The 13,382-nt window shown below is 41.3% G+C and overlaps 1 protein-coding gene across 1 annotated transcript in view; it reads right to left on the bottom strand.

The window, feature by feature from the left end:
* The window catches only part of xrn2 (5'-3' exoribonuclease 2), a gene marked incomplete at its 3' end in the record, with an annotated part of 53,621 nt that overhangs the window by 9,284 nt on the left and 30,955 nt on the right, over nt 1–13,382 (bottom strand). Inside the window, 10 exon segments of the mRNA XM_014017961.1 lie at nt 697–809; nt 5,000–5,128; nt 5,604–5,672; nt 9,066–9,122; nt 9,248–9,327; nt 9,440–9,537; nt 9,701–9,784; nt 9,985–10,057; nt 10,171–10,260; nt 10,345–10,452. Of these exon segments, the coding sequence (XP_013873415.1) occupies nt 697–809; nt 5,000–5,128; nt 5,604–5,672; nt 9,066–9,122; nt 9,248–9,327; nt 9,440–9,537; nt 9,701–9,784; nt 9,985–10,057; nt 10,171–10,260; nt 10,345–10,452 (901 nt within the window).

Here is a 13,382-nt window from a genome sequence, read left to right as displayed (position 1 = left end):
GTAGATTTTTGACTGAGTAACTTTTACTTGTAGTGGAGTAGATTTGACCATGAGTATCAATACTTTTACTCAAGTACTAGAGTTGAGTACTTTGTCCACCACTGGTTTCTGAAGGACTTATGTTGGAAGTGTTTGTGGGAGTTTCTAAAGGATTTATGTTGGAAGTATTGGTGGGTGTATTTGAAGGACTTATGTTGGAAGTGTTGGTGGGTGTTTTTGAAGGACTTGTGTTGGACTTGTTGGTGGGAGTTTCTAAAGGACTTTTGTTGGAAGTGTGGTGGGTGTATTTGAAGGTCTTATGTTGGAAGTGTTGGTGTGTGTTTCTGAAGGACTTATGTTGGAAGTGTTGGTGTGTGTTTCTGAAGGACTTATGTTGGAAGTGTTGGTGTGTGTTTCTGAAGGACTTATGTTGGAAGTGTTTGTGGGAGTTTCTAAAGGATTTATGTTTGAAGTATTGGTGGGTGTATTTGAAGGACTTGTGTTGGAAGTGTTGGTGGGTGTTTTTGAAGGACTTATGTTGGACTTGTTGGTGGGTGTATTAGAAGGACTTATGTTGGAAGTGTTGGTGGGTGTTTCTAAAGGACGTATGTCGGAAGTATTGGTGGGTGTATTTGAAGGACTTTCGTTGGAACTGTTGGTGGGTGTTTCTGAAGGACTTATGTTGAAACTGTTGGTGGATGTATCTGAAGGACTTACGTTGGAACTGTTGGTGGCTGCTGCTTTGAGGACGGTATATGCCCTGGTGGTAGCTGCTGGGTGGAGGAATGTTGCTGTATTGTCCTCCGTGTTGGTTTCTGTTCACACTGTGACTGAAAGGAAACAAGATCCGATGTTAAAAATGGAAGTAAAACCAAGTAATACTTTTTAAATGAACCAACAACTACTATTAAACACCAGTAATGTTCTGAGTTCACCTCCAAATTCTACAGACTGGACCAAACAATGAAGAAGAGGGAAGACAAGAAATCAGAAATATTCACACTGTAACATGTCCAACTGGACTCTATGGACTGGTCAGGTCATACTCTCCTGCTGTGGACAGACAGATTAAACGGTACAGACTACTAACTGGACTCTTTAATAAAGAGTCTATGGAACTTAATCTAGAGAAAGATGAGACACCAGAGCCGAAAATGCTGATGAGATGAAGGCCACTACAGATCAACCTGGGCTTCCAGTACTGTTAGACTGTAAATAAAATATGAGTTTATTTGTAAATCATTGCATTCTCTTTTTATTTACATTTCCCACAGCTACCCCAACATCTTTGGAATAGATTTGTAATATTCGAGTTTTACTTTTTGAACTGAAATAAATTATATTATTATTGAGACACACCTGTACTACAGATGCAGGCTACTAAACTGGAACAGTTTTAACGAAACAAATATAAATAAATATAAAAACTTTTGATGTTTTTTTCCCCCAGCAGCTGTTTGTTTAGTTCCATCACAGCCTGATTAACTGAACATCTGAGTTCAGATTCATGGTGTTTCCTCTAATCTGTGGATGATTATTTCCTCACAGTGGGTCTGAGCCAGATGTTCAATTATTCATATTTCCTTAATGATAATATGGACGTGTGGAGGCGGGAGCTCCAATTCTAATCAGGACGGTTAATTCAGGCATTTAAACACATTTTATTAAAGTAAAGTCAGAGTGGAATCAGCAGCCATTGTTCTGTGATGAGCTTTATTTTACAAACTGATCAAACTTCTGGTTTCATCTGAAACAACAGACATCTTTTACCCATGGAATGTTTGAAGATAATCACTTTTGTTTTTAAAGATTGTATTTGCAGTGGTGAGCAGGTTTTATACTCACTGCTAATCAAATCTTTAACTAAAATATTACACCAAGAGTAAAATAAATTTGTTTAAATATCTATGCTGACTTTATTTGCAGAGCATTCATTAAAATAAAAGAGATGTTAAAAAGTTTAAATGTTTTTGGAATCCTTGGGTTTATGTTTTTTCAAAGTTGTTTCAGTTTTATAAAGTCTGGATCAGATGAATCAAATCATCATCACCAGTCCTGTTTCCATGGAACCATCCTGGACACCTGTCTTTTGATTGACAGCTCTCTGAGTGAACAGGAGCATCAATATTGTGTCAACAGAGTCCACAGAGACTATAGAGACCATTGACAGAGCTGCACATAAGTGGTGTGCAGGTGCGCAGGAGCGATCAAAAAAGAAAAAGCGCACCAGATGGAATGTCATAAAGCTCCCTTGCGTACCTAAGATTGTACCTGAGATTGTGAAAACAGCTAGCAGGGTCGCAAATGTGACCTGATTTCTTAAAAAAAAAACAAAACAAACAAAAATCCAGCCTCAGTGGTGTGACTGGAGCATCATACTGTTAGAGGAGGGCAGCAAGGTCCTGATGTATAAGGATGAAATGGACACTGCTTTCAACGAATCAGACAAACTCTAGAGCCGTTTTATCCAATCAGAGCAGAGCAGGGCGGGACTTTCAGTGAGAGCAGTTTTCAGCAGAAACAGTGGAAACAGCGGCTGCAGCGATCAGTCCTGACATCTCCTCCTGCACTTTGCTCCTGAACTACCAGAGACTTTGGTCTCTAAAACCTAACTTTATATTAAATATATGTTCAGAGCATTGTTATCAAACAGATCTGTCCAACTTGGCATCAGTGACTAAACTTTCCTCCTGAGAGACGGGAATGTGCCGCAGTGCACGCAGGCTGTGAGTCTTTCTGAGATTCACTGTTTGAGTTCTTCTAAACCATATATTTATTTGCCCCATATCAAAGCAAAGATGAGTCTCTGTTTAACATCACCCCCCATCCAAAAAAATAAAAATAAAAACTTGCCATGTTCTCTAGGTGAATGAGTTTTAAATGTTATTTTAATTTATCAGAAAGATCCACAAATTTCATTCTTCACAATTTTATAACAACAAGGTTCTTGATGTGCTAAACATGTTTATATTTAGAATCATACTGTGACACAGCTGCTCTGGGATAAATGTAATTCAACAAATGATAAAATACAAAGAATAAATCATTTTAAATGATTACATGAGCTGAAACCATCTAAATATAGTGTAATCTTTTTGAATAAAATAGTCTTTAAAAAAGAAATACTGTAAGTCTAACAAATAAAACATTTGTTCTGTGCCAAAGACAGATATTTGCTGCTTGGTCTGGAGAGTGTTGACAGCTGGTTTAAACAAGGCCAAAGATCTAAAAGGCCAAACTACAGGAGCTGCACATCTCAGGGTCAAGTGTAGTCAAACAGACATTTAAACATGAAATATTCAGAGTGAGTTGACATATGCCCCTGGGTCAGCCCATTGGTCATTTAGGTAGTTTACAAAATTTATGCAGAGTAAAAACAGTGGACTGATTTGGCATGATGTCCCGAGACGTTGCCAGCTGATAGAAGACATCATAAATCAGAACAGGGCGATAGTAAATGCCCTGACACCCCTCTAGATAATTGTGTTTAACGAGTTAAGGAAAATATGAGCTCCGAGAAACAACCCAGACCAGAATTTTTATGTGGAGCCTTGAATATAGAGACCCTGAGACTATAAAATAAATATCACGATACATTGACCAGTTCACCTCGATGACGATAAATGCACGATAACTCTTACTACCACCACACACAAGTACACGCTACAGTATAGTCATAACACTATACACTGTGTCCACGTTCTTAGTCAAAGTACACAGTTTAGATTTTGAACAGCTTTTCTGTAGTTTATATTTGTCATTTTAGTGTTTTAAATATATTTATTAAAAACCATTTTTGGCAAGACTTGAGTCAGATATAATCATACAAATATTTAACCATCGCCATAACTTTTCAGGGCAAACACACACATTATGTACGTACTATAATATTATATTTAAAAATATATATCAAATGTGTTTTGTACTGCACAAAATAACTTAAAATACATTTTTTTATTTGTTAGACTGACTGATTTCTCTATTACAATAACTATTTCTTTCAAAAAGATTATATTATTTAGAGAGCTCATGTAATCATTTAATACTATTTAATCTTCATATTTGATCACTTATTGGATCACAGAGCAGTTCAGTCACAGTACGGTTCTAAATATAAGCAAGCTATATCGTGAAGAATAAAATTTGTAGATATTTATGATAAACTACATAGCAGGAAAACAGGGTTTTTTTTTTCTTCTTTTTGCAGGGGTAACGCTAAGCAGAGATGAATCTTTTCTATAATTTGGGACAAACAAATGTTCATCTGTTAGAGTTTGTGTTTCATTAGAAGAGCTGAAACTGTGTCTCTCTCAGATCAACTCAGCCTGTCTGCACCTCGGCGCGCTCACGTAACAGAGCTGTCGAGGAGAGGAGTTTGGTCACGTGAGCAAAATTGGACATATCTATATCTGTTAGATAACAAAGCTCTGAACACATAAACTTATAGTTTGTTAGATTTTAGATAACCAATGTCTCGGGTAGCTCGGGAACGAAGTGTGGAGGACGGGGTTTGCACACTCAGGACAGGAGCTGCAGGCTGACTGGTGTTTATCAGGCAGACTGCCGCACCGACACAAAGACCTGCCCTGCTCTGCTCTGATTGGATAAAGCTGTGGGGTTCGTTTGATTTGTTGAAAGCAGCGTCTGTTTAAACCTGTATCAGACTGGGCGGCTTTAATGAGATCGCAACAGAAAGCAAGCAGGTTTCTCTTTTCCTTATTTTTTAAATACAGATAATACCGACATGAGCAAAATGACGTCGGTTATTGACATAAATGTCGGTATCGATTATATTTTGGTTTATCGCCTAGATCTACTATAGAGTCCACTGAGTCCACAGAGACTAAAGAAACCACAGGGTTTACAGAGACCAAAGTGTCCATTGGTTATTTAAAAGGATAGGAAAGCCTTCAAGTTCAAAACCAAGACTGGGTCAGACACCAGGATCAGGACACATGTGAACAGCCTCTTTGACTTCAGGGCACTGTGGTTTTATCTCCAGGTTGTTATGAGGGTTTACCTAAGAGCCCTGAAGGCTGACTGGTCCAGGTGAGCCTGTTGTCTGTTTGGGTTGAAGCCCAGCTGGGGTCTCCATGGTTCCCGGTTCCTTCTCTCCCAGTCCTCCGGCTTCAGGACCTTGTTGGGAATCCTGCAGAACAAAGGAGTGTGCTTCCTTTACGATGGAGGAAACTTTAAGACTGATCTGCTTCTCTTCAAATACAAAATATCAAAATCTATTAGTGTGTTATTGACATTTAAAAACCCAAAATGGGTTCAGGTCCAGCAGAATGCTTTCTGACCTCTGACTGGTCAATATTTGGATGAAACAAGTGAATATAAAGAATAAATCTAGAGCTGCTTCAGTCTGTTGTAAGCCACCAATCAAACATGTTTTCTCTTCATTCTGAGAAACTTAAGATAAAACTGAACCGACTAAAGGTTCTAAACATTTATAAAAACAATAAAATGTGTCAGATCAACAGGTCCAGTCAGTTCAGGTTATTCACATCTTTAGCTGAATGTTTTATCCAATGTTTGACAGAAATATCAACTACTCAGGCTGAATCCAGACTGGAGATCAGTAAATATGGAGTCTGTAGCTTAAAGAAAAAAAAAGTTCTTACTTTGCTCCGGGCAAGAGGACGGCTTTAAACACAAACTCTGCAGAAAAGTGAGGGTCTTTAAACTTCACACTGCAGAAAAGACAGAAGAGTTATTACTACTTATAAAGAAAAACACATCCGCTGTATTGTCTGCCTGCTTTAACGTCCGACTGCTCTGACGTCCGACTGCTCTAACATCTGCCTGCTGTAACGTCTGCCAGCTGTAACGTCTGCCTGCTGTAACGTCTGCCTGCTGTAACGTCTGCCTGCTGTAACGTCTGCCTGCTGTAACATCTGCCTGCTGTAACATCTGCCAGCTGTAATGTTTGCCTGCTGTAACGTCTGCCTGCTGTAACGTCTGCCTGCTGTAACGTCTGCCTGCTGTAACATCTGCCTGCTGTAACGTCTGCCAGCTGTAACGTCTGCCTGCTGTAACGTCTGCCAGCTGTAACGTCTGCCTGCTGTAACGTCTGCCTGCTGTAACGTCTGCCAGCTGTAATGTTTGCCTGCTGTAACGTCTGCCTGCTGTAACGTCTGTCTGCTCTAATGCTATGTTCACACCAAACGTGTTTTGAGCATCTAAAACACGCATGACGCCTCCAGTTGGACACGCTACGTTCAGACCGGGACACAGACTAGACGCGTGTCTGAAGAGGGAGGAGGGTCTTGGTTTTTTTCCGGTCTGTCTTTAACAGCAGATGAAATAAAGATAAAATAAAGAAAATGGCTTTGCTTTATTTACTAAAGAGCAAGTGAATGTTGCGCAAACTAGATAATTAATTCACCAGATAATTTAGAGACGGTTTGTTCGGTTAGTTTCACCACTCCAGGAGCTGCAAGCTGACAAACTATTTTTTTGTCCTGAGCCCAGTTTAACACTGCGGTCAGTTTAACGATCTGTTGACCCTTATCAGTGCTGACATATCCAGCCAGAACATCAACTGAAGATGGTCTATTTCAGCTAAAAAGCTCCTGGCTGTCTGTTTCAGGTTAGTGGGCAACATTCAGGAAACCGTCACATGGAAAAATGAGTCTCTGATTGGTTGACGTTGCGCGTCGAGCAGCAAAAGTTCAGATTTTTGAACTCGAGCGTCGGCTGCATTGAACGCACCGCATGCACAGAAAACGCTCAACCGCACCTTCCGCGCCTCGCTAAACTGACTTGACCCGCTGCGAGACCCCTAGAGGTGTGTCCACCATAGATTTAGCATGTGAACCGGCCGGTTTACATGCAAAACGACTGCAGGAGCGCAGATCAAAACGCGTTCGGTGTGAACGTAGTGTCACGTCTGCCTGCTCTAATTTCTGTCTGCTGCTACTCTCGTTCAGATTCACAGTGAGTCCAGCCCAATTCGAGGGCTGCATCCTCATTTTCCTCAATTGAAGGGACGAGTCTTATGGATCCTTCTTTCCCACCATATCCCATAATGCATTGTGGGCCGACAGATTTTTTTCTGCTAGTAATGGTGGACAAAGCGAGAAAAAGGAGAATAGTTTTAAATAAAAATCTGTTGATATAAAAAGGAATTTTTTTCCTTTTGATTTTTTACCTGGATTACTGAGATGCATGTTGACATAAAAATAAAAAGTCTGAAGCGATTGTGTTGTTAATGCTTTTATCATTTGTATCGAAATGTTTAATATTATTCTTGTCAGAAATCAAACGAGCTGTTAAAGAGAAATAAACGTGCACCTACAGCTAGTCCATTAGGTCTTCAAATATTGCCTTTAAGATAATTTTGTTGTTTTACGATATTTGTAGTATTAATATATTGATATTTTTCTAATTTTGATCTATTTTTGTTTCTGTTTAGCTTTGTCACGGTTGCTAGACGACAGGATGTATGCCAGGGTAAGGACAGGAACAAAGCTGAGGACTAGATGTCCAAATTCAGACCCCTTTTTTCCTGTCTTCACGGTCAACAAGGCAAGTATTTCCTGGACTACTTTTTGATAGGGGTCAGGACTACTTTCTGCACATATCTTTGTCTCATATTTAAATTTGGTTGGTGATGTGAAAAATTTAAGTGACAAACGTGTGTGTGTGTGTGTGTGTGTGTGTGNGGGCACCACTAAACACGTCAAGTTAACCACAGTCCAAAAATTACGTTGATTTTTTTTCTCATTTTCATGTTTACAGAAGTACGGACCAATCACATTTATTCTAAATCTTTCCTTCTAATTAATGAAGCGACGCAGGCAGAAGGACATGATTTCACCACCTGCTTGTCCTCCTCTGCAGGTTGTTATCAGCACCCTCACGCCTTCTCTCCACAGCCCACAGTCCACTCAACCCACGACACATTACTACAGTTTTTCTTTTATTCTAGAAACTGTTAGACTCGTTCTAACTCTTGTAGCTTGTTTCAAACGTTTGTTTTAGCTCCTCTTAGTTTAGAATCAGGATGTTTGTACTGAAGAACCACATATTTCTTACTGAAAAACATACAAAAAGCCAATGTTGGGCATAATTTCCCTCTTGGCTTCCTTAAGATAGGTTTATGGTCGACGCGTCGCGCTGGGCGCAAAGGTGCGTGCGCCATAAGTAGCTATGTTTACATGGACATAAGTAATCGGATTAAACAGCCATTCGGAATAAAAATGCGTCATGTAAACACCCCATTCTGATTATTCTGACCCGATTCAGCTCGATTCGAATGAGTTTGTCATCGGAATGAGAGGTGGTTTATGCCCATTGATAATCCGAACGACGTGAATGTAAACACTTAATCTGATCATTTTATTCTTATTGTGGAAAACTGACCTGACTGCGCATGTCTGCTGACTTTCATCCAGCTGTTTTCAACAGCACACAGCCTGCGCCACTTCGCAAAAAAAAAAAAAATAAAGTCTTCTCGTCACCTGCATCTCAACCAGGGAGTGCAGTAACATCTTATTAAAACCTGTCGCAGGCCCATTCTGAGTACTCAGAAGCTGTTTGTTTATGTTCATCACGGAAGTAGAACTTTTTAATGTGTTTTTTTAAGGGAAGGTTAGCAACTGCGCACGTCAGTGCTTCTATTCAGAACAAAAGCCCGGTGCATGTAAACACTTGTTATGATCGGATTGTGCGCATGTAAACGATACATTCTGATTATTTAATCAGAATACATTTCAATCCAATCAAAGAATTTTGCGCATGCAAACATAGCTATTGACACAATAGCGCCGTCCCAGCGCAAGGTTGTGCACCTCGGAATTTTTGTAACTCCACAAAGGCTTGCGGATTCAAATAGTCTGTCTGTCAAGCTTTTGCTCTCCTACTTACACCATTTTCACAAGTTATAAAGTGTACTTCCACGTGTCATTTTGAAGAAATCTACATCTACGTAAATGCCAAATATAAAATCCTAAACTGCCGGCGAGGGTGCGCATGCTCCAAAGCGTCACTATAACTCAGCCTTTAGAGAGCTGAGTGGGGGCGGGGCTAGTCACGCTCCATGTGATGAGAGGAAACGCCCACTAGCAGGTATTAGGACTCACTTGATGGCAGTACTGTGTGAAATGTCCCGCAGAGTTGGGATCGGTGACCTCAGTGGTCTGAAAAACAAACATGAAAACTTAATCATTAAAAAAGAAAAAAAGCATTTATTAGTTTTTCAGTTAGATCCTGAGAAACTCACAACAAAATAAAGAAAAGTTCAAATTAAGCAGGAGCTTCTTACTTATCTGGTAGAACTGGGTCCTCAGCCAGGTTTAATATACCCTGGAGTCCGTGGCACAGTTCTGCAGGGATCACAGAAACCTGAAAGAGACCCAGCTGCAGCTTTTATCTGAGGGTCACCCTGAAGATTTAAACTTGATATTTGTCTGATGTGACGGAGAAAAGAAGCTGCTGAGCGAGCAGCGGCTGTTACCTCAGGAGTTTCTGAGCGGTACAGCTCATGGATGAAGTCAAACAGCGGGTGGAACTTTCCCAGAAACAACACATCACTTCCCAGACTGTTCCTCCTGACTGCAGGAAGAAAACACTGCCGCTGTCATCACAGGCTTTTATTACGGGTTAATACATGTGTAATTACTCATGAACAGAGTCTAACATCCAGCACACTAAGGAAAGGCTGTGGTCAAGTATTACAGCACGTTAACTTGAAGAAGACTACGCTCAGAGAGATCACCTTCATCAGGTGTGAGGTCAGGATAAACATCAGTCAGCGCCGCCCTCAGCCGCCGTTCATCCACAAAAGGTAACAAAGCCACACCTACAGGAAGAAGCAGGAAGTTAATCACCTCAAAGACTGGGACCAGAACCTGAGACCAGAGCCAGAATCTGGGACACAAACAACTGAGACCGGAACCTGAGACCCAAACACTGGACTACTATCTGATGGGGGTCTGGTGGGGCCTTAATGTTTTTAAAGTTCTGTCAAAGTAAAAAGAAGAAAAAAAGAAACTAGCTCACCCTGCCAGGCGTATTTCTTCCCGTTCAGATCAATGGCGAAGTCATCAGGGTAAAAATCGATGATTGAAGAGTCCTGAATCAAACAAAGGTTCAACAGAAACTTAAAACACCTTTAAAAATGACTCAGCAGTTAGTTTTATTTCACTCTGTGGTAAGAATCGGTTCAGTTTGGTTGGTGTGACTCACCGGGCTGACCATCAGGTTCCTCCATGTTGTTGGCAGGAAGTTACCGCTGGCGGCAGGAAATACTCCCATCAGCTGCTCCAGAGGCTTAAACTGCACCAAACAAACGGGCCAGTCCTTAGACCTGCTGTACTTACACATGCAAGAATAAAAAGAACCAGAACCAATTGTTCTTACTGGTTTAGTGTCCTTCTCAAACTCAGAGAACATCTCTTTGATGTCTCTGAAGTCGGAGGCAAACGGAGCGTAGTGGAACGGGAAATACCACTTCCAGGAAGCACAGCCCTGAAAGCACCACCAAAAACAAAAACAATTAAAACTGTAAGTGGTGATAAGGGTCCTCGAGCACCAGGAACATCCAGATTGACTGTACATCCAGCTAAAGCAGCCGCCGATCTATCTGTCAAGATTGATTAAGCACTGCCAAAGACAATAGCGTGAAAAGGCCAGTTATGGACCAACAGGGACACGTCCAACTTCACTAAGCTTCCCCAGCCACCAATCATGGATATTATCTTAGTTTCCAAAGCAGTGATGGAAGGATACCAACAACTAAAGGCTGGTTGTCAGCAGTAGCTGCGTTTCCACTGCAAATGTGCACAAAACTTTGTCGATATTCTGTTAATGTCGAAAAACAGAGTTTCGCAATTGCGGTGTTTCCATTAAATAAGAAATGCTATTAAAATCATGAGTGAATACGTTTGTTCCCGTGATAAGTCATTACAAACATGGCAGCAATGGATTTAAACACATGTATAATTGCTACCATGGCACTAGCGCTCATCATCAGAGGAGACGTTGGCATCTTATCGAGGTTTCGAGCGACAAGCCCCTTATACTTGGGAGCGGCTACATATGCGGCGTTTTTGGGAAATTGTAGTCATGAGTTTACTACTTTATTTTTACAACTTCTGTGATTTCACTACTACTTCTACTTCCTGTTGTCTTSTTCGTCGTCGTCTTTTTCGCCAGTAGAAACAACCAGTTGTTGATCACGTGACTCCTGTGATGCGAAAAAAGTGTTTCCATTGCAGTTTTGCGAAACACACCAATTTCGACATGTCCGAAAAACCACCTCATCTTAGCGCAAAAACACTTTGTCGAAAAAAGGAATTTTTTTCAAAAATGCCACATTTCAATTGAGCAAATTTATTTTCGTAATTCTCATTTGCGTATTTTCATGGTCAATGGAAACGCGGCTAGTGATGGAAGAATACCAACAACTAAAGGCTGGTTTATGCTTCTTCAAGTTTCACGTCTTGGTCTTCCTGCTGAGTGACAAATAATTGCCTAACTTCCGTCTGCTCTCCCGCTGCTATCCTCTGGTGACAGGCGTTGTGTACAATGCCTCCAGTCAGAACTCTGCGATGTGGACCTTGCAGCTCTCAGCATGTGATTGGTCAGAACTTTGTGGGCTTGTTTGATTATGAGGAGCAATGCAGCACTGAGGAGCCATACCAGCGCAGGACACTGAACAGCTCTTCTTTCTAAATGCTATTGTGTTGAAAATGACCTTTTCTCTGAAGCTGGTGGTTAAATTAGCAAGATGAACAACTAGTTTGATCACATTGAAGACATGAGCAGCAGCTGAGGCTCTAAAAGCTCTAAATATTCTAAAGGTTCTGAGGCTCTAAAGGTTCCACAAGTACTGGGGCTCTTATGTTTCTGAGGCTCTAAAGATTCTAAAGGTTCTGAGGCTCTAAAGGCTCTAAAGGTTCTGAGGCTCTAAAGGCTCTAAAGGTTCTGAGGCTTTAAAGGCTCTAAAGCAGGCATGTCAAACATACGTCCCGCGGGCCGGACCCGGCCCGTTGGATGATTTAATCCGGCCCGGCATAAATTTCTGAGTATGTCAAAAAAAGAAGCGAGTCTCTAGCTCATTTCGATCAAAAGTTATGATTTTTTAAAATAAATACAAACCAAATRCTCCMTCTGGCCGYTAGGGGGCAGTAAATGTGTAAAAGAGCTCACGTCCAGCATGCGGCACTGACACGAGTTAGTACCAGGAAATAAACATTCACAACGTGATGTGTCCAACTAAAAATGAACCGGCAATCTTGCTTCACCATTCACCACTACTAAATAAGTTATCGGTCAACACACCCTTCCCAAAATGGCACTGTCAAAAAAAAGAAAAGTGGACACGGAGTGCAGGGTTTTTCAGGAAAAATGGACTGAGAATTATTTATTCACAGAAGTGAATGCAAAACCAGTGTGCTTGGTATGTAATCAGCAAGTTGCAGTGTTCAAAGAGTTTAATATTCGGCGCCACTACGAGACTCATCATAAAGACAAGTATGACCACTTGAAAGGACAAATAAGGAAAGACGAGATAAACAAATTGGTCGCTGGTCTGAAGAAACAGCAGTCTGCTTTTACACGCAGCCGCRATATTGCTGATGGGGCTGTAAGAGCCAGCTACATTATTGCCAACGAGCTGGTGCAGGCATCCAAGCCATTTTCTGATGGGGAGTTTGTAAAAACATGCATGCTGAAGGCTGCAGAAGTCGTGTGCCCTGAAAAGAGACCTGCCTTTGCCAATATTAGTCTAACGAGGAACACTGTCGCAGATCGGGTGACAGAACTCTCAAGTGACTTGAGCAGCCAATTGAAAGAAAAAATYAAATCATTTATCGCATTTTCAATTGCAATAGATGAGAGCACCGATGTCACAGATATTGCTCAACTGGCAATATTCATTAGAGGTGTTGATGAAACTTTGACCATCACAGAGGAGCTGCTTGAATTGGTGCCCATGAATGACACCACAACAGCAGATGACATTTTCAGCGCTCTCGTTGGAGCGCTGGACAAAGTGGGAGCGGACTGGTCCCGTGCCGTGAGCCTGGCGACCGACGGTGCGCCATCAATGGTGGGGAGAAAGGCAGGCGTTGCCACAAAATTCCGTGACAAAGTACAGACCGCAAATGGAGGACAAGAGTTTTCACTGCATTTTGCACCAGGAGGCGTTATGTTGCAAAACACTCCAAATGGACCATGTTATGAGCGTGGTTGTGAAAACTGTCAATTTCATCAGAGCTCGCGGTCTAAATCACCGCCAGTTTGACTCATTTCTCAGTGATAATGACATTCATGCTGGCCTACCATACCACACTGATGTGCGCTGGTTAAGCAGAGGTGCAGCACTCAAGCGCTTCTTTGAGCTACGAGGCGAAATTGGACAGTTCATGGAGAAGAAGGGACGCCCAGTAAAGGAA

The sequence above is a fragment of the Austrofundulus limnaeus genome, unplaced genomic scaffold, assembly GCF_001266775.1.
Source record: "Austrofundulus limnaeus strain Quisiro unplaced genomic scaffold, Austrofundulus_limnaeus-1.0 Scaffold179, whole genome shotgun sequence".
Lineage (NCBI taxonomy): Eukaryota > Metazoa > Chordata > Actinopteri > Cyprinodontiformes > Rivulidae > Austrofundulus > Austrofundulus limnaeus.
Note: the sequence above shows the minus strand (reverse complement) of the source record. Positions and strands in the feature narration are given on the sequence as shown.